Raw genomic sequence first — 26670 nt, forward strand, 5'->3', positions numbered from 1 at the left:
TTTAATGCATATATGAATTACAAATCATGTTTCTAGTCTACTGCATAGTTACAATGTGTAATCATTGATGTCCCAGGAGCAGGAGTGGTAAACACTGTTGAAATTATTAATTGTAATACAAACATGCAGACAGCATCATTCAAATAATGGAGTTTGATATGACTGAAAAGAATGTATCAGAGATTCATACCTGAACTGCACCTTTATTTACCAAGGAAGAGTACACGATCAGTGAATTAATGTATATTCGATGTACAGTGTACAATGTGGGAATCTCATCCGTGGTAATAACTACAGTACATGTACAGTTGAAGTCGGAAGTGTACATACACCTTAGCCAAATACATTTAAACTCGGTTTTTCACAATTCCTGACATTTAATCCTAGCAAAAATTCCCTGTTTTAGGTCAGATAGGATCACCAGCTAATTTTAAGAATGTGAAATGTCAGAATAATAGTAGAGTGAAGATTTATTTCAGCTTTTATTTCTTTCATCACACTCCCAGTGGGTCAGAAGTTTACATACACTCAATTAGTATTTGGTAGCATTGCCTTTCAATTGTTTAACTTGTGTCAAACGTTTCGGGTAGCCTTCCACAAGCTTCCCACAATAAGTTGGGTGAATTTTGGCCCATTCCTCCTGACAGAGCTGGTATAACTGAGTCAAGTGTGTAGGCCTCCTTGCTCGCACATGGTTTTTCAGTTCTGCCCACACATTTTCTATAGGATTGAGGTCAGGGCTTTCTGGCCACTCCAATACCTTGACTTTGTTGTCCTTAAGCCATTTTTCCACAACTTTGGAAGTATGCTTGGGGTCATTGTCCATTTGGAAGACCCATTTGTGACCAAGCTTTAACTTCCTGGCTGATGTCTTTAGATGTGGCTTCAATATATCCACAGGATTTTCCAACCTCATGATGCCATCTATTTTGGGAAGTGCACCCGTCCCTCCTGCAGCAAAGCACTCCCACAACATGATGAAGCCACCTACGTGCTTCACGGTTGGGATGATGTCCTTCGGCTTGCAAGCCTCCCCCTTTTTCCTCCAAACATAACAATGGTCATTATTGCCAAACAGTTCTATTTCTCCAAAAACTACGATCTTTGTCCCCATGTGCAGTTGCAAACCATAGTCTGGCTTATTTATGGTGGTTTTGGAGCAGTGGTTTCTTCCTTGCAGAGAGGCCTTTCAGCTTATATCCATATAGGACTTGTTTTACTGTGGATATAGATACTTTTGTACAGGTTTCCTCCAGCATCTTCACAAGGCCCGTTGCTGTTGTTCTGGGATTGATTTGCACTTTTCGCACCGAAGTACATTCATCTCTAGGAGACCGAATGCGTCTCATTCCTGTGCGGTATGACAGCTGTGGTGTTTATACATGCGTACTATTGTTTGTACAGATGAACATGGTACCTTCAGGGCTTTGGAAATTGAACCAGGATGAACCAGACTTGTGGAGGTCTACAAAAAAAGGTCTTGGCTGATTTCTTTTGATTTTTCCCATGATGTCAAGCAAAGAGGCACTGAGTTTGAAGGTAGGCCTTGAAATACATCCACAGGTACACCTCCAATTGACTCAAATGATGTCAATTAGCTTATCAGAAGCTTCTAAGCCATGACATTTTCTGGAATTTTCCAAGTTGTTTAAAGGCACAGTCAATTTAGTCAACTTGTAAACTTCTGACCCACTGGATTTGTGATACAGTGAATTATAAGTGAAATAATTTGGTCTGTAAACAAAAAAAAATGTGAAAAATTACTTGTGTCATGCACAAAGTAGATGTCCTAACCGATTTGCTAAAACTATAGTTTGTTAACAAGACATTTGTGGAGTGGTTGAAAAATTAGTTTTAATGACTCCAATCTAAGTGTATGTAAACCTCTGACTTCAACTGTATATAGGACTTGCATCCTTGGCACAATAAAGTTATTATATTCTACTCTATCCATAGGCCCCTAATGCCATTCAGACTTGAAGTTGATACAACTGATAGCTGAGGTTCATAGATTGGTATAAATATTAGTTCAGAAACTAACGTTTTAGGGTGCATACACAGATCGGCTACATACTGTAGCTAGCTACACATCCATAGGCATACAGTTATTTTATCCTCCACTACACAATAAGCAAGTAAATAGTTAGCTAGATATGTTACTTCAGCTGCATTGCAAGGCAAGTTTACATAATTGTACGTTCAATTTGAAGTGAATGCTTTAGCTAGCTAGATTCTTTACATCCATTGTTTCACACGACGACAGCCTGGTCTGCTGGTGTTCTCAGGAGTCCCTAAAACATTAAACAACACGAAGTACAAATTTATTCTCCTAACATTAGTTAGCTGGCTAATGTTAGCTAGTCAGATAAATAGCTATTTAGCAAGTTACGTGCATTAACAAAAACGTTTGTCTCTACATTAACATATTCCTCTCAATTGTACATTTCTTGCATGACTCGTTATGACGTTATAACTACTTACATTTGGTTCCACCGTAATGTTTTGTCTGCCATCTTTGTTGAAAAACGCCACCAGGCACGGGTGGCTTGCGTCAAAACTTGTCATTGGAATCACTCGATATGATTGGTCATATAAAAACCTTGGAACCCAAATGCATAATGAGTGCTCTAACTCCCCTTGTGGTGGTCTGGAGCAATGAAGCCATGACACTGGGTACCTCTTAGTCCCGCAGTGCAAGCTTGCAACTTTTAAGAGGAGGAACCATTGTATCACGATCCCTACGGTGAAGCATGGGGGTGGCAGCATCATGCTGTGGGAATGATTTTTAGATGCAGGGACTGGGAGACTAGTGAACCTTCGCCCCTCTGACTGGGAGGAGCAGGAGTGGCTTCAGGACAAGTCTCTGAACGTCCTTGAACTGTCCAGCCAGAGCCCAGACTTGAACCCAATCGAACATTGTTCGCACAGTTTTTGCTTTGTCATTGTGTGTAGATTGAATAAGGATGTAATGTATCAAAATGTGGGAAAAGTCAAGAGGTCTGAATACTTTCCAAATGTACTGTAAGCTTTCTGAAACTTGTCTCAAAAAATATATATATCACTGACAAATACACTGGCAAATCAAATTGGTCACATACACATATTTAGCAAATGTAATTGTGGGTGTAGCGAAATGCCTGTCTTCCTTGCTCCAACAGTGCAGTAGTATCTAACAATTCACAACAATATACACAAATCTAAAAGTAAAATAATGGAATTAAGAAATATTTACAGTACCAGTCAGAAGTTTGGACACACCTACTCATTCCAGGGATTTTCTTTATTTTTTAACATTTTCCACATTGTAGAATAATAGTGAAGATATCAAAACTATGACATAACACATATGGAATCATGTAGTAACCAAAAAAAAACTATTCAAAAAGAGTCTTCAAAGTAGCCGCCCTCTGCCTTGATGACAGCTTCGCACACTCTTGGCATTCTCTCAACCAACTTCATGAGGCATGCTTTTCCCAACAGCCTTAAAGGATTTCCCACATGCGCTGAGCACTTGTTGGCTGCTTTTCCTTTTCCTCTGCGGTACAACTCATCCCAAACCATCTCAATTGGGTTGAGGTTGGGTGATTGTGGAGGCCAGGATATCTGATGCAGTACTCCATCACTCTCCTCGGTCAAATAGCCCTTACACAGCCTGGAGGGTTGTTGTGTTGGGTCATTGTCCTGTTGAAAAACAAATGATAGTCCCACTAAGCCCAAACCAGATGGGATGGCGTATTGCTGCAGAATGCTGTGGTAGCCATGCTGGTTAAGTGTGCCTTAAATTCTAAATAAATCACAGACAGTGTCACCAGCAAAGCACCCCCACACCATCACATCTTCTCCTCCATGCTTCACGGTGGGAACCACACATGCGGAGATCATCCGTTCACCGACTCTGCTTCTCCCAAACACACAGCGGTTGGAACCAACAATCTCCAATTTGGACTCATTAGACCAAAGGACAGATTTCCACGGGTCTAATGCCAATTGCTAATGTTTCTTGGAACAAGCAAGTCTCTTATTATTGGTGTCGTTTAGTAGTGGTTTCTTGGCAGCAATTCGACCATGAAGGCCTGATTCACGCAGTCTCCTCTGAACAATTGATGTTTTGTTTTGCTTATTTGAGCTCTTCTTGCCATAATATGGGCTTGGTCTTTTACAAAATAGGGTTATCTTCAGTATACCACCCCTACCTTGTAGAGGTCGACCGATTATGATTTTTCAACGCCGATACCGATTATTGAAGGACCAAAAAGCCGATACCGATTAAAATCGTCCGATTTATTTTTAAAAATTGTGATAATGACAATTACAACAATACTGAATGAACACTTATTTTAACTTAAAATAATACATCCATAAAATCAATTTAGCCTCAAGTAAATAATGAAACATGTTCAATTTGGTTTAAATAATGCAAAAACAAAGTGTTGGAGAAGAAAGTAAAAGTGCAATGTGCTATGTAAGAAAGCTAACGTTTCATTTCCTTGCTCAGAACATGAGAACATATAAAAGCTGGTGGTTCCTTTTAACATGAGTCTTTAATATTCCCAGGTAAGAAGTTTTAGGTTGTAGTTATTATAGGAATTATAGTAGTATTTCCTTCTATACCATTTGTATTTCATTAACCTTTGACAATTGGATGTTCTTATAGGCACTTTAGTATTGCCAGTGTAACAGTATAGCTTTTGTCCCTCTAGTTAGCGCGCGCTAACTAGCTAGCCATTTCACTTCGGTTACACCAGCCTCATCTCGGGAGTTGATAGGCTTGAAGTCATAAACAGCGCAATGCTTGACGCACAATGAAGAGCTGCTGGCAAAACGCATGAAAGTGCTGTTTGAATGAATGTTTACGCGCCTGCTTCTGCCTACCACCGCTCAGTCAGATATTTGTATGCTCAGTCAGATTATATGCAACGCAGGACACGCTAGATAATATCTAGTAATATCATCAACCATGTGTAGTTAACTAGTGATTATGATTGATTGTTTTTTATAAGATAAGTTTAATGCTAGCTAGCAACTTACCTTGGCTTACTGCATTCAGGCAGTCTCAGGCAGTAACAGGCAGTGTCCTTGTGGAGTGCATCGAGAGAGAGGCAGGTCGTTATTGTGTTGGACTAGTTAACCGTAAGGTTACAAGATTGGATCCCCCGAGCTGACAAGGTGAAAATCTGCCGTTCTGCCAATGAACAAGGCAGTTAACCCACCGTTCCTAGGCCGTCATTGAAAATAAGAATGTGTTCTTAACTGACTTGCCTAGTTAAATAAAGGTATAAAAAAATATATTTGAAAAATAATAACATTTTAATACCGATTGTTATTTAAACTTGAAATCGGCCCTAATTAAATCGGTCGACCTCTACTACCTTGTCACAACACAACTGATTGGAATTTCTTTCCTTAATGCATATGAGCCACAAATTCAGGCACACCTGTTAATTGAAATGCATTCCAGGTGACTACCTCATGAAGTTGGTTGAGAGAATGCCAAGAGTGTGCAAAGCTGTCCTCAAGGCAAAGGGTGGCACTTTGAAGAATCTCAAATATAAAATATATTTTGATTTGTTTAACATTTTTTGTTACTACATGATTCCATATGTTTTATTTCATAGTGTTGAAGTCTTCACTATTATTCTACAATGTAGAAAATAGGCAAAATAAAGAAAAACCCTAGAATGAGTAGGTGTGTCCAAACTTCTGACTGGTACTGTAAATATTAGATCGAGCAATGTCGGAGTGGCATTGTCTAAAATATGGTGGAATAGAATACAGTATATAGATATGAGGTGAGTAAAGCAGTATGTAAACATTATTAAAGTGACTAGTGTTCCATTATTAAAGTGGCTAGTGATTCCAAGTCTATGTATATAGGACAGCAGTCTCTAAGGTGCAGGGTTTGCGTAACCGCGTGGAAGCCACCCTCTGGTGAGCCCTGCGGTTGCGGCCGGTGCAGTTCCCGTACCAGGCGATGATACAGCCCGACAGCATTGATAGTTACAATGTTTTTTGGTCTGAACGAAAATCTAAGGGTGGTGGTGTTGCTATATACATAAAGACGTTTTCAGCGATCATTCTGACTTCTTCTACCAAACACAAGCAATGTGAATATCTGTCTTTCAACATAAATCCCTGCGCATCCTTGAATCTTGTTGTCTCCTGTTGTTATTGACCCTCATCTGCTATTGATGGCTCCTGGATTGTATTTTTTGATTACACTCACAGAATGTCAAATCTCAATTTGTGCTTATGGGTGACCTGAACCTAGATTGGTTGACATCCAACTCTGATAAACTCCGATTGTTCACAATGTAACAAGGTTGAATGCAAAGTGTCCTCTAAAATGGTCTTTGATTGATCTTATTTCAAACAACACTATAACTATATAAGTTATCACTGTACTACTGTCTATGTAAGGGATGGTTCCTAAACTACCTCCACGTATCATCAAACTGCAGTTTGATACTCAAGAGTTTTTTTTTTTAATTGCCTGGAATTGAGTTGAATTCATCCCCGATGTTGAATTAGCCTTTTCTTATTTCCATAAACTATTCCAGGATGTATGCAACAAACATTCTCTAATAACTATCAGCCCATATCTAAATTGCCTGTCCTGGCAAAGGTATTGGAGTCCCTTGTCAATAAGCAGCTTAAGGCCTACCTTAAGGCCTACAGCACTGTCAAAACACACTTTGAGGGTTTTGAATGATAGGCATTGTGACCTGGATCAGAAGCTGCATTGTGTGTCTGTATTCATAGACTTGTCAAAGGCATTTGACACTGTGGACCATACTGTCTTGCTGCAGAGATTGAAGTATATTGGGATTACTGGTCATGCTCTGTAGTGATTTGTGAACTACATGTCAAATCAAATCCAGTGTGTGATGGTTGTAAGTCGGACACCATAGAGTTGTGCTCGGGTGTGCCTCAAGGATTCATTTTAGGTCCCCTGTTGGTCCCCTGTTGTTTATTATTTATATCAACAACATTGGGAGACATATTGAGACAGCTGATGTTCATTTTTATGCGGATGACACTGTTCTCTATTCAAGTTGCAGCAGTTTGACTTTGGCTTTTGAAAAAGCTCAAACAGCGTTTAGCATTCAACAGAATCTGTATGACTTGAAGGTTCTTCTGAATTCCTTAAAAACAAAATGCATAGTATTTTCCTATCCTAAACACTCTGAAAACCATGTAATTACTACCTTGGAAGGCCATTCTATAGAACAAGTGAAGACGTACAAATATCTGGGAGTTTGGGTAGATGAGAAGTTGCGCTTCACCACCCATGTAAAGAGCCTTGTCAGGAACTCAAGATGCGTATTGGGTTTTATTACTGGCATAAAGCTTGTTTTTTTCTTTGCCGCCAGAAAAGAGTTGATTCGTCAAACTTCTTTCTGTGTTGGACTACGGTGATACTATGTATGTGCAAGCCTCAAGCTCTACACTGAAGGCTCTTGACTCTGTATCATGCAGCCCCTCGTTTGGTCACCAATCTGAGATGTCTAACTCACCATTGTGATCTCTACAGGGTTGTCGGGTGGACATCCCTAGCAACATGCAGACATGTAGTTGTCTCTAGTTTGTCACCTGATGTCACTAGTTTGCGTTGCCATATGTGAGGAAGCATGTTGTTGAACTTCAAACACACCACACACATGCCTCCACACACACACACTTTGTTTGCTGTTGTATTTGTGCTGTTGACAGTGTCATATGTCTGTGTTGTCCGTTTTGTCTTACAATGTTGTTTTTTTTGTTTTTTATCCCAGCCCCCATCCCCACAAGAGGAATTCTGCCTCTTGCCAGACTGTCATTGTAAATAATAATTTGTTCTTATTTTAGAAGAAATTGTGAATTGTGCTAAGGTGCTAAGGTGCTAATATATTTGACCACATCTGTATCAATATTGAGAAATAGTAATCTGAAACAAATAAATGTTAGCATATTTGACCACATCTGTATCAATATAGAGAAACAGTATTCTGAAACAAATAATTGTTAGCATTAACAGGTCTTGTCCCATCTTGATTACTGTCCGGTAATATGGTCAAGTGAAGCAAAGAAAGACTTGGCAAAGCTAGAAGCTGGCTCAAAACAGAGCATTGCGCCTTGCACATACAGAACTTACATCAACAACATGCATGCCAGTCTTTCCTGGATGATGGTTGACGAGAAACTAAATGCTTCTCTTCTAGATTTAAATAAGAAATATTACTGAGGGGACACTCAAACACATTAAATACACACACACACACACACACACACACAGTGTTTTTGTGACTTGTTTTGTGCTTTTTGTGGAACTCAGAAAGAGTTGCCTGCTGCTTCTGCAAAAGCAAACAAATAAATGAACAAATCCCAGTAACAGTGGTTAATGGTAGTGGTAGTAGTGTAATAACTGTTGTAATAGTATCAGTATTTTTTTAAAAGGTACCGACTTGAGGATGACACAGCCGCTGCCAGAAGGTGGTGCTGTCCAGAACACTTGGATCCGGGTCCTCCTGCGGGGGGTGCTCTCCGTCACAGCCGGGGGACAGTTGGTCATGAACTGGGTGTCCTCCTCATCTATGATCTAGGGAACACAGGAAACCAGTCAGAATTACAACACTTCTCACCAAAATCCCTTTATGGACAAAAAGCAAAAGAATAAACAATTTATAGATGCAAAAAAAAGTAATTGAGTCAATAACATTTTCCATTTTCAAAAATAGATCACGAATCTTTGAGAAACGTATTTTAATTTTCACCCATGGTGCTCTGCTCACTACGTCTGTGCCGATAAAGTTGAATGTTTTAATTATCACAACTCAGACTTGTGATTCATTTTCATTATTGATCTATGCTATAATTCAGGGCTCCTTGTAATAAACCAATGGTTTAGTGTTTTAGACAGGCTGTAATTTGTATTCTGTTGTCAACTCGCTGCTGCGTCACACTCCACTACGCCCTCATACCAGGATCAATAGTGTATTTCACAGTCACACGTGGCTGAATGTTTTCACATGGAATCCTTTTCAGATGCCAACACTGGCATTACACATACTGTAATAATCTGTTTTGTGTAGTTTGATATGTGAACAACTTCTCTTAAAACTGATGAAAACTCAGATGTCTTCAGTTCAAAATGATAGATAACTGTAACGGCCATTGATGGTGGAAGGTGAGGACCAATGCACAGCGTCGTAAGTGTTCATATTTTTAATAACGTAATGAACACTGAACAAAAACAAATAAAACGACAAACGAACAGTCCTGTATGGTGCTGAAAAAACACTGAACAGAAAATAATCACCCACAACTCAAGGGTGAAAACAGGCTACCTAAGTATGGTTCTCAATCAGGGACAACGATTGACAGCTGCCTCTGATTGAGAGCCATACCAGGCCAAACACAGAAATCCCAAATCATAGAAAAAAGAACAGACTGCCCACCCCAACTCACACCCTGACCATACTAAAACAAAGACAAAACAAAGGAACTAAGGTCAGAACGTGACAATAACAGAGTTGTCGTAATACATTATGACATTGAATTCCACTGTAGGTATGTTGTTTCACCTCATCTCTCTACAAATGTGACTGGTTGACTGACAGTTGAGTGTACAGTGTATAACAATCTAGGCATCCCTTCACCTGTCCTTGAAAGTAGGACAGTAATAAAAGAATTGCATTTAATTTATTTATACTCCAAATTACGCAATGAAACAGTGGTAAAACAGTGTTGTGAGTCCATGGCGTGTCCAGCCCAGTCCCCCTCTATGTCAAGGCCATGAGAGTAATAAAAGCCAGGCGTGACGAGCACCAGACTCACACAGAGATGACCTCTGGGGCCCCGTTGAATGTTCGCCAGCTGCCCTGACTCCACAATCATATTGATCTAACAGCCAGATGCTTTACACATGACAGAAAGTAAGGGAGGGAAGCAATTTTCCTTGATAAATTTGTGTAAGAGGAAGAATTCCTTCTGGAGGTCTTTTAGAAGAAGAAGAAAAAGTCTTCATTGATACTGACAATTGTTTCAATTTGCATTCTGTCTAGGCACCCGTGAGCCCAGTCTTCCCTCCCTATAACTAGTATCTCTCACTCTCTCTGTCTTTGTCTCTTTCTCTCTGTGGCTCTCTCTTTTCTCTCTCTGACTCACATAAGCTCCACCAGGATTCCTCCATAGTATTCCTTAGGCCTCATTATACTCATAGTGAAATGTCTTTTTGTGCCTCTTCACCATTGAGGTCCTGTCAGTCACAGGCAGCTACAAACAACTGACAGTGCTGAGGAAAACAACACATTTATAGGAGGAAGCTGAACTTGGAGTTGAGTTACTTCGGAAACTGTGCTTTTCTTACAGAACACCCAGCCTATATCTATTTGTTACCCTGTGGGAAGGAGGAGGGAATGATTCCATTGTCTTGTAGGGGGAGGGGGGAGTCTGGAGGAGCAGCTGAACACTGCTGTTTTCATAGTCATTCCATCCCGGGTGACACAGCAAACACAGATGCTTCGCAGCGCCTGCTAAAGTATGTGTCTTTTCAAGGAGATGCAGATGGGAGAAAATCAAGACATGGAATAAATGATAGCTTGGCAAAAGACTCAGGGCGGATGTAACTTTCTAACACAATATTTCAAATGTCACAACATGTGATTTAAAAGTAGCGTGTTTCTTCCGATCTCGATGGAAATCTCCACACTCGAGAGCACTAAACATTTGCCTTGAGCCTCCTATCAATCAAACACTTACATTACTACGGAAACCCGTAGAGATGTTCAAGCAATCTCTGATATCAAATCTTATTATGTGATATTTTTCAAACAGTACAAATGTCTGAACATGTTTGCTACAGTACTAGATAATCAATATATAGAGTTATACCTCATATTACTGTATACTTTATTAGCAGATTGACATTAAATGTAAAAAAAATAAAACAGAACATCAATGTCATGCTGCAGTGAGCTTCAGCCTTGAGAGCTAGCTCAAGGATGCTACTAAATAACAGTTGCGTGCAATCTCTGGTCCAAATAAAAACAGCAATGAACTGTGCTTTATACAAATACAGCAGCTGTGATGGTAATGGTAACACTACTGCTGTTCCCTTCCATTAAAAGCTTTGACGCTGGCTGGGTTTGTGAGAAAAGCTTTTAAAAAAGGAGATCACTTGGACAGAAAACACACTCTTAAAGTAAAGATGGACTGTTGTTTCCCTTTGCTTATTTGAGCCGTTCTTGCCATAATATGGAACTTGGTCTTTTACCAAATAGGGCCTTTTTCTATATATCACCTCTACCTTGTCACAACACAACTGATTGGCTCAAACGCATTAAGAAGGAAAGAAATTCCACAAATTAACTTAACAATGCACACATGTTAATGGAAATGCATTCCAGGTGACTATCTCATGAAGCTGGTTGAGAGAATGCCAAGAGTGTGCAAAGCTGTCCTCAAGGCAAAGGGTGGCTACTTTGAAGAATCTCAAATATAAAATATATTTAGATTTGGTGAACACTTTTTTGTTATGTGTTATTTCATAGTTTTGATGTCTTCACTATTATTCTACATGGTAGAAAATAGTAAATTGACCAATTCGGCCACTTGGGTACATTTAGGCAAACTCGTGAGGGACACCTGGCAGACTTAAAAAAATAAAAACGTTTATTTAACAAGGCAAATCAGTTAAGAAAAAATTGTTTACAATGACGGCCTACACAGGCCAAACCCGGCCAATTGTGCGCAGCCCTATGGGACTCTCAATAACAGCCTGTTAATGTGATACAGACTGGATTCGAACCAGGGTGTCTGTAGCAACGCTTCTAGTGCTGAGATGCAGTGCCTTAGATCACTGCGTCAATTGGGAGACTTCATATTACATATTATGTAGCTCTCTCATTCTTGAATGTATCAGTCAGAAACTTTGCACACACACTGTCGCCCTGTTGTGGACAACATCTAAATTATTCCCAGCTTCCTACCTCAATGTATGGCCTTTATTTTGCATTTAAAAGATGATGCAACAAAAATAAAAATAAAATCATGTTTTTTTGTTTATTTTATCTTGATCTATTGTGTTATATTCTCCTACAGTAATTTCACATCTCCACAAACTTCAAAGTGTTTCCTTTCAAATGGTATCAAGAATATGCATATCATTGTTTCAGGTCCTGAGCTACAGGAAGATAGTTCCTCAATCATACCCAAATCTAACAGTATGATGCTGTAAAGAAAGCAGGCCAAATGTTTTTCCTTTGGAAAAGGTGTGAAGTTCAGTTCTGCTCCTTAAAAATGTGATTAAATGAGTGGTACAACTATACCTTTATCAGGATAGACGCCATGGCCATTATGACACAGGGGGCTATTGAAACTTGGTCAAGGTGACCATATATTTCCCCTGACCTGTTGACCATCTCCCCCTCACTATGTCATATCCTGCTGTGGTATAATATTCCTTCACTAAAGGAGTCTGCCACTGTAGATCATCCACCGCTAATGTGTATTATCCCTGCTACATGTAATGCACTCGCCCTCTTTGACCTAACGAGCAGATATGCAACTGAGTCAGCTTGTCCGTCTATCCATAGCAACGTAGAAACAAAGTGATGCTTTTAATCTCTGTAAACACAAGGTTATATCTAATCTGGGCTCATCTCTCTCCAAACAAACTTAGTTTGCTTCCCTTGCTTCCCTGGGTAATAACTTCTCTGGCCTAGATAAATAAGAGCGAGGAGGGTTAGGAAATCTGTGTGTTTGTTTCTCTGAGGTCTAAGGCACAAGTGGAGTATTTTACTAACTTTATCTACGCATACTTTAGTTTTATTTCAAATGAATGAGGCCGTTTTTTGCACATCTCCCAGCAGATGTTCATTAGGATGGGAAATCAAATGTGCTGTGTCATGCTGATCTCATTGAATAATTTGTCAATTATTTGTGCAATTAAATGATGACAATCAGTCCCACTTTACAATAGGTTGTTATCAATTTCTAGCTTAGAGATACACAGGCAAATTTGCCCTTCTTCTGTTTGACGGGCAGAGCCCACAATGGATGGAAAATTAACCTAAACTATACATACCTGTCAGGCAATAAATAGTACACTTTTATTTTATATCACTCAAATATACATATAAATGGTGGCTACTATTGAGATACACCGTCAATGCATTGGGCGGGCTGCGGGCTTGCCCCCACAGCTGTGAATGGTTTGCTTGATATTTAATGAAATGTAACATTATTGACAACAACTTCTACAAAGACCTAAAAACAAGTCAGTATTAATGTGATTCTAATAATCATGTCATGACCTCAACAGGACCATAATGCATATTGAATGTATTTGATTATCTATTTTGGGTGGCATTAGGGACATTTGAAGATGCCAATGAAAATGGGATTCAAACCTTGAGAGCAGAAAACGGTTACACACTCAAGGAGACGAAGGAGCCAGTGTGGGCTGAAGCTAAGCAGGTTGTGGGATGGTTTGTTCCTTTTTACATTATGAGGTAGTTAAGGATGTTTGTTCTCACTGCTGGAGAACTCGCTCACTCAGTAGGTGGTGTATTTTCATCGCAAGTTGAGCGAGAGAGACAACTCTTTCGTTTAGCTGTTCTTACTGAGGTTTTAGGAGGAATGTATTGACTTTTTTTTTGTGGTGATTTTGTAATACAAAGATAATTACTCAAATATGAGCACAGAAAACATGCACAGTATATTACCTGGAATTTGCCAGCATAGTGGTCGTCTCTGGTTCCTTCCGTCCCCTCCTTCAGAGCGATGAGTGTAAAGCCTCTAAAATAGGAGGGACTGGAGGCGTACAGAGTCACTGGAAACAGGAAAGGAGGGGAGTTAAGAGAATATAGGTCAAAGATAAAGTAAGTAGTCCCATCCCAAGTGCAGACCCTCCCAGGTACTGAGAAGAGAGAAACAAACTCAGCCGGTGAAGCCTACTACATGTATGTGGGCCATTTCCTGGTTGCTAGAATTCTAATAGTTCGCTACATTTCAGTTTGTGACAAAACAAGCAAGTATAGTGTAGAAAATCATTGTACCAAATAAACCGCTGTGAAAAATATTTTCCATTATGAAAATATTGAATTTTCAGCTGTGTGAAGGGGCGGCAGGGTAGCCTAGTGGTTAGAGCGTTGGACTAGTAACCGGAAGGTTGCGAGTTCAAACCCCCGAGCTGACAAGGTACAAATCTGTCGTTCTGCCCCTGAACAGACAGTTAACCCACTGTTCCCAGGCCGTCATTGAAAATAAGAATTTGTTCTTAACTGACTTGCCTGGTAAAATAAAAAAATAAATAAAATAAAAACGTAAGAGAGACTGACATGGATGTTACTGACATCTAAGTGTGATATGTGCTGCTTTGTTCGGGAACAACTTTAATTGACCTACAATTGAAGTCAGAAGTTTACATACACCTTAGCCAAATACATTTAAACTAAGTTTTTCACAAATCCTTACATTTAATCGTAGCAAAAATTCCCTGTCTTAGGTCAGTTAGGATTCCCACGTTATTTTAAGAATGCGAAATGTCAGAATAATAGTAGAGAGAAGATTTATTTCACATTTTATTTCTTTCATCACATTCCCAGTGGGTCAGAAGTTTATATACACTCAATTAGTATTTGCCTTTAAATTGTTTAACTTGGGTCAAACGTGTCGGGTGGCCTTCCACAAGCTTCCCACAATAAGTTGGGTGAATTTTGGCCCATTCCTCCTGACAGAGCTGGTGTAACTGAGTCAGGTTTGTAGGCCTCCTTGCTAGCACACTCTTTTTCAGTTCTGCCCACACATTTTCTATGGGATTGAGGTCAGGGCTTTGTGATGGCCACTCCAATACCTTGACTTTGTTGTCCTTAAGCCATTTTGCCACAACTTTGGAAGTGTGCTGGGGTCATTGTCCATTTGGAGACCTATTTGTGACCAAGCTTGAACTTCCTGACTGATGTCTTAAGATGTTGCTTCCATAACTTCCCATCCTCAAGATGGCATCTATTTTGTAAAGTGCACCAGTCCCTCCTGCAGCAAAGCACCCCACAACATGATGCTGCCACCCCCGTGCTTCACGGTTGGGATGGTGTTCTTCAGCTTGCAAGCCTCCCCCTTTTTCCTCCAAATTTAACGATGGTCATTATGGTCAAACAGTTCTATTTTTGTTTCATTTGACCAGAGGACATTTTTCCAAAAAGTATGTCCCCATGTGCAGTTGCAAAACCGTAGTCTGGCTTTTTTATGGTGGTTTTGGAGCAGTGGCTTCTTCCTTGCTGAGCGGCCTTTCAGGTTATGTCTTCACAAGGACCTTTGCTGTTGTTCTGGGATTGATTTGCAATTTCACACCATTCTTTTGATTTTCTCATGATGTCAAGCAAAGAGGCACTGAGTTTGAAGGTAGGACTTGAAATACATACACAGGTACCCCTCCAATTTTCCAAGCTGTTTAAAGGAACAGTCAACTTAGTGTATGTAAATAATCTGTCTGTAAACAATTGTTGGAACAATGACGTGTCATGCACAAAGTAGATGTCCTAACCAACTTGTCAAAACTATAGTTTGTTTAACAAGACATTTGTGGAGTGGTTGAAAAAACAAGTTTTAATGGCTCCAACCAAAGTGTATGTAAACTTCCGAATTCAACTGTATGTCCTTTTTGCCGCATATGACCATTCAACTGGGCAGTAGTGTCACGCCCTGACTTTAGTTATCTTTGTTTTCTTTACTATTTTGGTTAGGTTAGGATGTGACGAGGGTGGTATGTGTGTTTTTGTCTTGTCTAGGGTTTTTTGTATATCTATGGGGTTTTGGGATTGTCTAGGTAAATGTAGGTCTATGGTGGCCTGAATTGGTTCCCAATCAGAGACAGCTGTTTATCATTGTATCTGATTGGGGATCATATTTAGGTTGCCATTTTGGTTTGTGGGTGATTGTCTATGTGTAGTTGCATGTCAGCCCTCGTTATTATTAGCGTCACGGTCGTTTTGTTAGTGGTCTTTGTAAATAAAGAAGCATGTTTTCAAATCACGCAGTGCCTTGGTCTCATCGTTACTATGAACGTGACAAGTAGTCCAGGTGCGCCAACTAGAACCTGTAGAACCTGTCTGGTTGATTTAGAGGTAAAGAAAGCAGAGCAATGCCTGATCATGAACAAACCTCTTCCCATTTTAGCAACAATTGAGTCAATTGATCTTATTTGGGGACAATACAATTAAGAATTGCATTATTGTTTTTGAGTACAAAATCCGACTCTAGGCTGCAGTGAAAATGTCATTTGAATAACAGCCATAAAGCCCTGTGATTTTAATGTTTCATTACATTTGGATCTGTGGTGGGTCTACTCTCAACCGTTTATAAGGTCTAGAAAGGAACATTAGCAGGCCAGTCTGGCTGTATTTTAAGTTCTGATACTGAGATGCGGTGTCACTTCCAGATCATAATTCTCCCAATTTGTCCTATAATTTCACATGACTGGGCAGGGACAAAGCTATGGGTGAGCCAGGCCCACCCACTGTGGAGCCAGGCCCATCCACTCAGAATAAGTTTTTCCACACAAAAGGGCTTTATTACAGACAGAAATACTCCTCAGTTTCATCAGCTGGTCTCAGAAGATCCAGCAGGTGAAGAAGCCATATGTGGAAGTCCTGGGCTGGCATGGTTACACGTGGTCTGTGGTTGTGAGGCCTTGTGGACGTACTGCCAAATTCTCTAAAATGACATTGAATTTAGCTTATGGTAGAGAAATAAACATTCAATTCTCCGGCAACAGCCCTGGTGGAAATTCCTGTAGTCAGCATGCCAGTTGCAGGATCCTTCAAAACTTGAGACATCTGTGGCATTGTGTTGTGTGACAAAACTGCACATTTTAGAATGGCCTTTTATTGTACCCAGAACAAGGTGCACCTGTGTAATAATCATGCTGTTTAATCAGCTTCTTAATATACCACACCTGTTAGGTGGAAGGATTCTTTTGGGAAAGAAGAAATGCTCACTAACAGGGATGTAAACAAGTTTGTTCACTAAATTTGAGAGAAATAAGCTTTGTGTGTCTGGAAAATTTGGGGGATCTTTATTTCAGCTCATGAAACATGGGACCCACACTACATGTTGCATTTATATATTTTTTCCCCGTACCTTTCAAGATGGTAGCCCACTAATTAAACAGCATGGAAACAACTCGCAAATGTGCATATTGTTATTATGCACATTTTTGAATATTTGCATGAAAATCTTTGACCAATTGGATTAAAACCTAGCTATATACACCCCAATGGCAAGTGCGCTAGTCCAGTGTCACTTTGATTATGCCTCCACATCATGGTTCACCAGCAGCCCCAAACATATAAAGCATAAACTACAGACAAACTTGTAAGAATTGTACTTTAAACTCCCCCTCAAGCATTTTTTGTCTGCATCTATGAAATTGTATATATGTATTTATGTAAAATAAAATAGGGACCACAATGGAAATAGGTCCTCGACTTTATAGTGCAATCCCGGTCCCTTTTAAAAATCTTCACACTGTGTGTATGTGTGTGTCAAATCGTAAGTCGCATACGCCTTTGTCGCATTTCACCTTACCGTGAAATGCTTTACTTACAAGCCCTTAACCAACAATGCAGTTCAAGAAAATAGAGTTAAGAAAAGATTTACTAAATAAACTAAAAGTAAAAAATTTTTGGAAATCCAATAGTAACAAAAGAAAAGTACGTAACAATAACGATACTATATAAAAACGGGGTATCGGTACCGAGTCAATGTGCAGAGGCACAGGTTAGTCGAGGTCATTTGTAAAGTGACTATGCATGGATAATAAACAGCGAGTAGCAGCAGTGTAAAAACATATCTTTGACAATTTTTTGGGCCATCCTGGGACGAAAATGCAACCAGTGGTGCAGCTGTAGAACTTTTTGAGGATCTTGGGATCCTGCCTAATCTTTTCAGTGTCCTGAGGGGAAAAGGTGTTGTTGTGCCCTCTTCACAGCTGTCTTGATGTATTTAGACCATGATAGTTCATTGGTGATGTGGACACCAAGGAACTTGAAACTCTCAACCCGCTCCACTTCAGCCCCGATGTTAATGGGGGCCTGTCCTGCCCCCCTTTTCCTATAATCCACGATCAGCTCCTTTGTCTTGCTCACATTGAGGGAGAGGTTGTTGTCCTGGCACCATACTGCCAGGTCTCTGACCTCCTCCCTTCAGTCTGTCTCATCATTGTCTGTGATTAGACCTATCACTGTTGTGTCGTCAGCAAACTTCATGATGGTGTTGGAGTTGTGCTTGGCCATGCAGTCATGGGTGAACAGGGAGTACAGGAGGGGACTAAGCACACACCCCTGAGGGGCCCCAGTGTTGAGGATCAGTATAGCAGATGTGTTGTTGCCTACACTTACCACTTGGGGGGGTGGGGCGTCAGGAAGTCCAGGATCCAGTTGCAGATCCAGTTGTTTAGGCCCAGGGTCCTTAGCTTAGTGAAGAGCTTTCTGGGTATTATGGTGTTGAATACTGAGCTGTAGTCAATGAACAGCATTCTCACATAGGTGTTCCTTTTGTCCAGGTGGGAAAGAGCAGTGTGGAATGCAATTGAGATTACGTCATCTGTGGATCTGTTGGGGCAGTATGCAAATTGATGTAGGTCTAGGGTTTCCATCATGGTGGTGTTGATGTGAGCCATGACCAGCCTTTCAAAGCACTTCATGGCTACCGACATGAGTGCTACGGGGTGGTAATCATTTAAGCAGGTTACCTTCGCTTTATTGGGCACAGGGACTATGGTGGTCTTTTGAAACATGTAGGTATTTGAAACATGTAGGTATTACAGACTCAGTCCAGGAGAGTTTGAAAATGTCAGTGAAGACACTTGCCAGTACAAGTCCTGGTAATCCATCTGGCCCTGCGGTTTTGTGAATGTTGACCTGTTTAAACTTGCCTAGTTAAATCAAATTTAAAAAACATTTCAAAAAGTATCTCACATCGGCAACGGAGTGCGTGATCACAGTCGTCCTGAACAGCTGGTTCTCTCATGCATGCTTCAGTGTTGCTTGCCTTGAAGCAAGCATAAAAGGCATTTAGCTCGTCTGGTAGGCTAGCGTCACTGGGCAGCTCTCGGCTGTGCTTCCCTTTGTAGTCCGTAATAGTTTGCAAGCCCTGCCATATCCGACGAACGTCAGAGCCGGTGTAGTAGGATTCAATCTTAGTCCTGTATTGACGCTTTGCCTGTTTGATGGTTCATCTGAGGGCATAGCGGGATTTCTTATAAGTGTATAGCGGATGTGGCCTGTAATCCATGGCTTCTGTTTCTGAAATGTACGTACGGTCACTGTGGGGATGAAGTCTTCGTTGCACTTATTGATGAAGCCGGTGACTGAGGTGGTATACTCCTCAATGACATTGGATGAATCCCGGAACTTATTCCAATCTGCACTAGCAAAACACTCCTGTAGCATAGCATCAGTGTCATCTGACCACTTCTGTATTAAGCGAGTCACTGGTACTTCCTGCTTTATTTTTTTCTTGTAAGCAGAAATCAGGAGGATTGAATTATAGTCAGATTTGCCAAATGGAGGGCGAGGGAGAGCTTTGTATGCGTCTCTGTGTGTGGAGTAACGGTGGTCTAGACTTGTCTTCCCTCTGCTTGCACATGTGACATGCTGGTAGAAAATACGTAAAACATGCATATCTAAAAAAAAAATGTATATCCCAAAGACAACAAAAAATTACTGACAAATAAAATAAATCAATCCAAAATGTGCAGTGGCCATTTGATGAATGGAAAGAGACATCCGTTACAAAACACCAAAAATATTTAAAAGCATTTAATACTGGGTAGGCCTACAAGATAGGGAAAGGGGTATTTTCTGTTTTTCGAGGTTGACAGTCTATTTATTGTGATGTTTAAAAATGTAAAGTGCCGGAGTCATTATGCTTCGTTTATTGGTTGCGTGGTGCATTGGAACAGGAAATTTGTGGAAAATTAATTTCATATATTTTATATAATTATACATATGGCATCAAAATGTTGAAAATCTGATTTCCCCCTAGCTGATCATTGTCTGCAGCCGACTTTGATCTTAGTGTAATGAAACAGGCAGAGAGAGTGCGTGCGTCCACGGTGGTCGGCGAACCTGCAACCTTCTGGCCCATAGCCCTGTGTGGCATTGACTGTGCCACAAAAGCATGCTAAAGTGCAAGGGGAGGGTTATGTGAAAACCTTTTTTTTTCTTCTTTTTTTTTTTACATTGGGGCAGTATTTGTGTCAACAAAAAGTGACCAAAATATTGCTCAAACATCGATTTTTCAATTGACATGACTAGAACTGCTAAATAGAACCAGAAAAAAACTGCAACTTAACAAAAATAGAAATAATTTCAGTTGACTAACATTGACTACTAAATGGAATGGACAAAAGTTTTTGGAGAGATTTTCAGCACAATTCATATTAGCAGCACAGTTCTGTTCAGCAGTGGGAAGGACGTGGCACACTCACCCTAGCCTACATCAGCTGGTGAGCTGCAGGCGAGCAAGCGATGAGTGTGGGCAGACAGGCTTCGAATACACATATCGCGCAGGCAATGCTTGCTTCCATGTAGCTAACTAGTCACCACCAGACTTCTAGTTAGTTACCCATTGCCTAGTTAAGAAGCACAAGCTGCTTTAGGAAAATAAAACAATACAATACTCCCTTGAGTATAGAAAAGTTGTTGAATTTGTAGTCTCACTCAACCCTCACACTTATCCCACTGTATTTCATAGCCAGGTTCTGTAACCAACATACTAACCAAGTCTCCCTCATATGCTCTTGACAAAATTGCTTGATTCTAGCCATTACCATATAAAAGATATAACCCACAATATCAGCGCTACGTTTTTTTCTTTCTATTGTGCATTTTACATTCATAAAGCGTATACCGGGCTTTTCTAAAAATTAGGCTACTTGCTGACTGGACAGTTAACTATTTGTTTAGGCAACACCTTGTTCAGTCATGTTACCTCATTAGCTAGCTATAGCTAAAAACCTGGGGCGCGTTCAGCAGGAAGCAACGTTTTGGAACGTTCAGATAGAATATTTCTATGTAGAACAAACATGCCTCTCTGACATTTTGAATAAGAAATAATGTTGGCTCTGTTAATATAATTTCTATCTGCAGCGTTCAGGTATGTTTTGCAACTGAACGTGGCCTTGGTGGCATGGAAAGAAAGGGAAATGAATAGCGAACAATTTATTGACTAAATCCCACTACACTATATCTGACTGGGTAAATAACTTTATTTTGAATTAATGTGGACCCAGTGACTCAGACTTGAACCAGGACTCAAGCACGAGGACTTCAGCCATAGGGACTTGTGACTTGACTCGTGATTCGACCATTGGTGACTCATTATTTAATCGGACTCGAACACAAGGTACCTGGAACTCGATTCTGACTCGAGGTTTAGTGACTCGACTACATCACTGGGCGAAACAGTCATTAGCTCCAGTTCAAAGTCATTAGCCCCATTCTACTTTTGGACATCAATGTGGCTGCAACGTCCGTGGAACGTTGATAACAATGACAACTGAGTGACAGAGGTGCAACCCATACTACTTTGCATCTGGTGATTGTACTACTCTCCCACTCTCTCTGCTTGTGTGTGTGCTTGTTTTGTATGTAATATGCAATATCTAGGTAGGCTGAATTAGGTCCCCGTACATGGCCAGATAATTGTTATATATTATTTACTTGTCGGTCATATTTCTGCTGTTGGGAAGAAAATATGTTATGCTTGGAAGAAAATATGATGTTTTGCAGAAGAATATGTCAGTATGACAAGGCTATGTATGTTTGATCAAATGGAAGTCAGTGATTTCTGTTTACTATAAATTAATGGAGGCAATACAAATGTGATGTGACTAAAATGAAAGGGCATTTTGTTGACTAAAATGGGCCACTGTTTGTGCTATTTTGACAATAAGACTAAATCATTATTTAAATGACAAATCTGACTCAGACTTAAGGCTATTTTAGTCAAAATGACTAAGACTATAAAAAAAATTTTTTTAAAGAGTGCCAAAATGAACACTGCATTGGGGAGGGGTGGTGCATTTGTTTTATGACACCTTGAGTTGGACCAACCCCACCCCCTGTAAATTTCCAACTGTCCCTATATGTTTTGCATTTCAAGTGACATAATGAGGTGTGATAAGTAGCCTACTCTGGTTGGCTACATTTACGAAATGAAGTCACTTGTGCACGGAACTTAAACTTGACTTTGGTGTTAGGCTACTTTTTGATAGTTGTCATTTCAAAGCCACTTCAATTTGGTGGATATAACAAAAGCCAAGTAAGTAACTAAGTAAAATGTGCTCTAGTTGCATACCTCTGTAGATGCTAGCAGGTTGGTAGTTTTCGGGGTCCCCCTCTACTCTTAGCCGAAACTCATTGTAGCCATCTCTCCGTGTACCCTGTGTCTGTGCCCGTAAAATCCTGCCGCAATATCCATCCGACTTCGCATGCTTATCTGTGGGTTCTTCGACGAAAGCGAGAGCATTGCACATAAAACTCGAAACCAAATACTGCAAAAGCAGCAACTGCATATACATTCCCATAATATATGTTCTGGTGCGAAGTTCTTTATTCCACCTATAAAAAGGAAACACAATATAGGAGTATAAATTCTCTCACCACAGTCCCCACGAAAATAAATACCTGCAAACTATTTAGCCCTAACACTTGGTAGAAATTGTGTGAGAAACCGCGGTGAATCCATCCCAGTCGAGCGGGTTTTGAAGTTCGATGGCACTGCTTCAGTACCTATAGTTACACTGATTTGAGAGGAAAGCGGTGATAGGTGGCTCGAGTGATGAGTTAAGGGAGTAGGCTAATTCTCAGGGTCCGGGAAATAGCGAAGCGCAGCATTGAAACGAATAGATTGAAGCGATGAAAGCAGCAGAGTTTAAACAAAACCCAGACATTCCTACCAGTGGCCGCTGTGAGCCTGTGACCGAGGAGCGTTTGACATTCTTGATGAGACGCAGGAAAGCTGTCGGCCAATGTTTGCACAGCCGTGGATCTCACAAGTTAATTACATCAGCGCGCTCATAACAATTGTGTGTCTTTTCTTTGCGTAAAACATTTTATTAATGGTAATTGGGGTACAATCGTTTGGTATATCAAAACCTCAATTAGTCTCAATTAGTTACGTTTGACGATGAAAGAATTATAGTTTATTTGAAAGTGCATGATTTATTTATTTTATCTTTAGGGAATAGATGGGCTTTAATATTACATATAGATTGTGGCTTCATCTATATAATTGTCTGCATCATTTCCAATCCCCATAATGTATTTATAAAACATATACAGTACCAGTCAAAAGTTTGGACACACCTACTCGTTCAAGGATTTTTCTTTATTTTCACTATTTTCTACATTGTAGAATGTATGCCAGTTTCATCATAGTGCTTGATGGTTTTGATTGGCTCAAACGTATTAAGAAGGAAAGAAATTCCACAAATTAACTTTCAACAAGGTACACCTGTTAATTGAAATGCATTCCAGGTGACTGACTACCTCTTGAAGCTGGTTGAGAGAATGCCAAGAGTGTGCAAATCTGTCAAGGCAAAAGGTGGCTTCTTTGAAGAATCGCAAATATAAACTATATATTGATTTGTTTAACACTTTTTTCGTTACTACATGATTACATATGTGTTATTTCAAAGTTTGACGTCTTCACTATTATTCTGCAATGTAGAAAAAAACTGAACTTTTGACTGGAACTGTATATATATATTTGTTTATATATTTTCCTTTACTATTGTCCCCTAACCCTACCACCCCTCACCTAACTTGACTAAACTAATACGTTTCTACTTCCATCTTATACATACTATATACATTTTACAGACACAATATATTTTCCAATAGTTATCTTTTGTTTGTTTTTAGCACAACTTATTATTGTAATGGAATTATATTCATCTCATGTGTAAAAGTCACGTGAGATATCTGGAAGTGAATCAAATGTAGCTACAGTATGTGATAATTCATTTAGGCAGACTGTTCAATTTCAGATCAATACATATTTACTAATGGATAGTACCATAGGTCTATCTATAAGGTCCATGTCCAACCCATTAAAACACTGAAATTAGATAATACATTAATAGAACAGTATTACAAATTACTTTTGATACAGACATAAGCTATTGTGATGTTTCACTGGGGCATCATAGCATTTTTATTCATTTTAAGTACATTTCCTCAAATATCTGAGACCAATTAATTGTCATATATTTTCATCATCTGCAAAGTGTCTCCCTTATTCCAGCTTTTCTATGAGCCGCTCAAAAGGATGGAAATTGAAACTATGCAGACCAGTAGGTGTCACAAGAGTATCCTCACACCTCTAATGGCCGGCTGTCTGTCAGTTCTACTCTCCATCCATTGTCTTCTGTCCACACAAATCACTTTGTATACTGTACATAGGCTGTACTGTGCCTGCCAATGCGAGTTATTAGTGATCTGGTTTGTATTGAAGAATATGGGAGTTTATTCGCTCTCCTTTCGTTCTTTAGCCTACGTTATCATAGATGGCTGTGTGGATGTCTGCCATAATGCTCCCCATGCTACCGTTCACTAAAACCTCCTTGAGACAAGCCAATCTCTGCGTTGCTATGTAAACATTTCCCCTAGCAAGGTGAAATAAACATAATTTAACATACATCATTGAATAATGGTGGGTGTTTGGTATGTATGGTAAGGAAAGGTATTCTGGTGTGGACCTGGGAGTGGGACCATGAGGTAGTGATAACAACACGTAGAGGAGAACAGTGCCTGGGGCTGGAGGTGGTTACTCTGCATCTGCCATGACGTTGTCTGAGGAAACCCATCTGGCATCCAATCTCTATAACATGTGTATGTATGAGGGGGTGGCTGTTTTTGCAATACTGTTGTGCAATGGTTAATTTTTTATTTTACATCATGCATAAACACAGACACAGATGTGTACATGTACGCTTCAACCTACCAACGTACGCCTCAACCTATTACCTACTCAATTTTACTGATAATGCCTGACATTAACAACAATCAAGGGCTTTTCACAGTACTGAGCCGAACCCAGCTAGACGATGCTGTAGTGTGTAGTTAAATAAAATAAATAAAAAGTGTTCTGGACTGGTTACGTATCCACCATAGTTGCTTAACTGTGCTGGAACTGACAGTTTAAAAAGAAAATGTCAGAGGCAGCTTGGTTTGGGTCAGTACGATAGTGTGAAAGGGGTTTAAGATAATGATATGAATAATATCATATACAGGGGGGCAAAAAAGTATTTAGTCAGCCACCAATTGTGCAAGTTCTCCCACTTAAAAAGATGAGAGAGGCCTGTAATTTTCATCATAGGTACACTTCAACTATGGCAGACAAAATGAGAAAGAAAATCCAGAAAATCACATTGTAGGATTTTTTATTAATTTATTTGCAAATTATGGTGGAAAATAAGTATTTGGTCACCTACAAACAAGCAAGATTTCTGACTCTCACAGACCTGTAACAACTTCTTTAAGAGGCTCCTCTGTCCTTCACTCGTTACCTGTATTAATGGCACCTGTTTGAACTTGTTATCAGTATAAAAGACACCTGTCCACAACCTCAAACAGTCACACTCCAAACTCCACTATGGCCAAGACCAAAGAGCTGTCAAAGGACACCAGAAACAAAATTGTAGACCTGCACCGCGCTGGGAAGACTGAATCTGCAATAGGTAAACAGCTTGGTTTGAAGAAATCAACTGTGGGAGCAATTATTAGGAAATGGAAGACATACAACACCATTGATAATCTCCCTCGATCTGGGGCTCCACGCAAGATCTCATCCCGTGGGGTCAAAATGATCACAAGAACGGTGAGCAAAAATCCCAGAACCACACGGGGGGACCTAGTGAATGACCTGCAGAGAGCTGGGACCAAAGTAACAAAGCCTACCATCAGTAACACACTACGCCACCAGGGACTCAAATCCTGCAGTGCCAGACGTGTCCCCCTGCTTAAGCCAGTACATGTCCAGGCCCGTCTGAAGTTTGCTAGAGAGCATTTGGATGATCCAGAAGAAGATTGGGAGAATGTCATATTGTCAGATGAAATCAAAATATAACTTTTTGGTAAAAACTCAACTCGTCGTGTTTGGAGAACAAAGAATGCTGAGTTGCATCCAAAGAACACCATACCTACTGTGAAGCATGGGGGTGGAAACATCATGCTTTGGGGCTGTTTTTCTGCAAAGGGACCAGGACGACTGATCCGTGTAAAGGAAAGAATGAATGGGGCCATGTATCGTGAGATTTTGAGTGAAAACCTCCTTCCATAAGCAAGGGCATTGAATATGAAACGTGGCTGGGTCTTTCAGCATGACAATGATCCCAAACACACCGCCCGGGCAACGAAGGAGTGGCTTCGTAAGAAGCATTTCAAGGTCCTGGAGTGGCCTAGCCAGTCTCCAGATCTCAACCCCATAGAAAATCTTTGGAGGGAGTTGAAAGTCCGTGTTGCCCAGCAACAGCCCCAAAACATCACTGCTCTAGAGGAGATCTGGAGGAATGGGCCAAAATACCAGCAACAGTGTGTGAAAACCTTGTGAAGACTTACAGAAAACGTTTGACCTCTGTCATTGCCAACAAAGGGTATATAACACAGAATTGAGATAAACTTT

The 26670-nt window shown here is 40.1% G+C and overlaps 1 protein-coding gene and 1 long non-coding RNA gene across 3 annotated transcripts in view; one reads left to right on the forward strand and one right to left on the reverse strand.

Moving 5' to 3' along the window:
- LOC110523903 (spondin-1) overlaps positions 1–23039 on the reverse strand; it is a 141001-nt gene extending 117962 nt beyond the window's left edge. For both annotated transcript variants that reach the window (XM_021603048.3, XM_021603039.3), the window contains exons 1-3: positions 22342–23039; positions 13704–13810; positions 8442–8575 (exon numbers count right to left, since the gene is read on the reverse strand). In XM_021603048.3, the coding sequence (XP_021458723.1) occupies positions 8442–8575; positions 13704–13810; positions 22342–22570 (470 nt within the window). In that variant the 5' untranslated portion in view covers positions 22571–23039. The remainder of the gene's footprint in view (positions 1–8441; positions 8576–13703; positions 13811–22341) is intronic.
- The window catches only part of LOC149985523 (uncharacterized), a 509038-nt gene that overhangs the window by 149043 nt on the left and 333325 nt on the right, over positions 1–26670 (forward strand). The gene's annotated exons all lie outside the window — the stretch shown is intronic.

This window comes from Oncorhynchus mykiss, chromosome 1 (assembly GCF_057628025.1).
Source record: "Oncorhynchus mykiss isolate SJ-2025 chromosome 1, ASM5762802v1, whole genome shotgun sequence".
Taxonomy (NCBI): domain Eukaryota; kingdom Metazoa; phylum Chordata; class Actinopteri; order Salmoniformes; family Salmonidae; genus Oncorhynchus; species Oncorhynchus mykiss.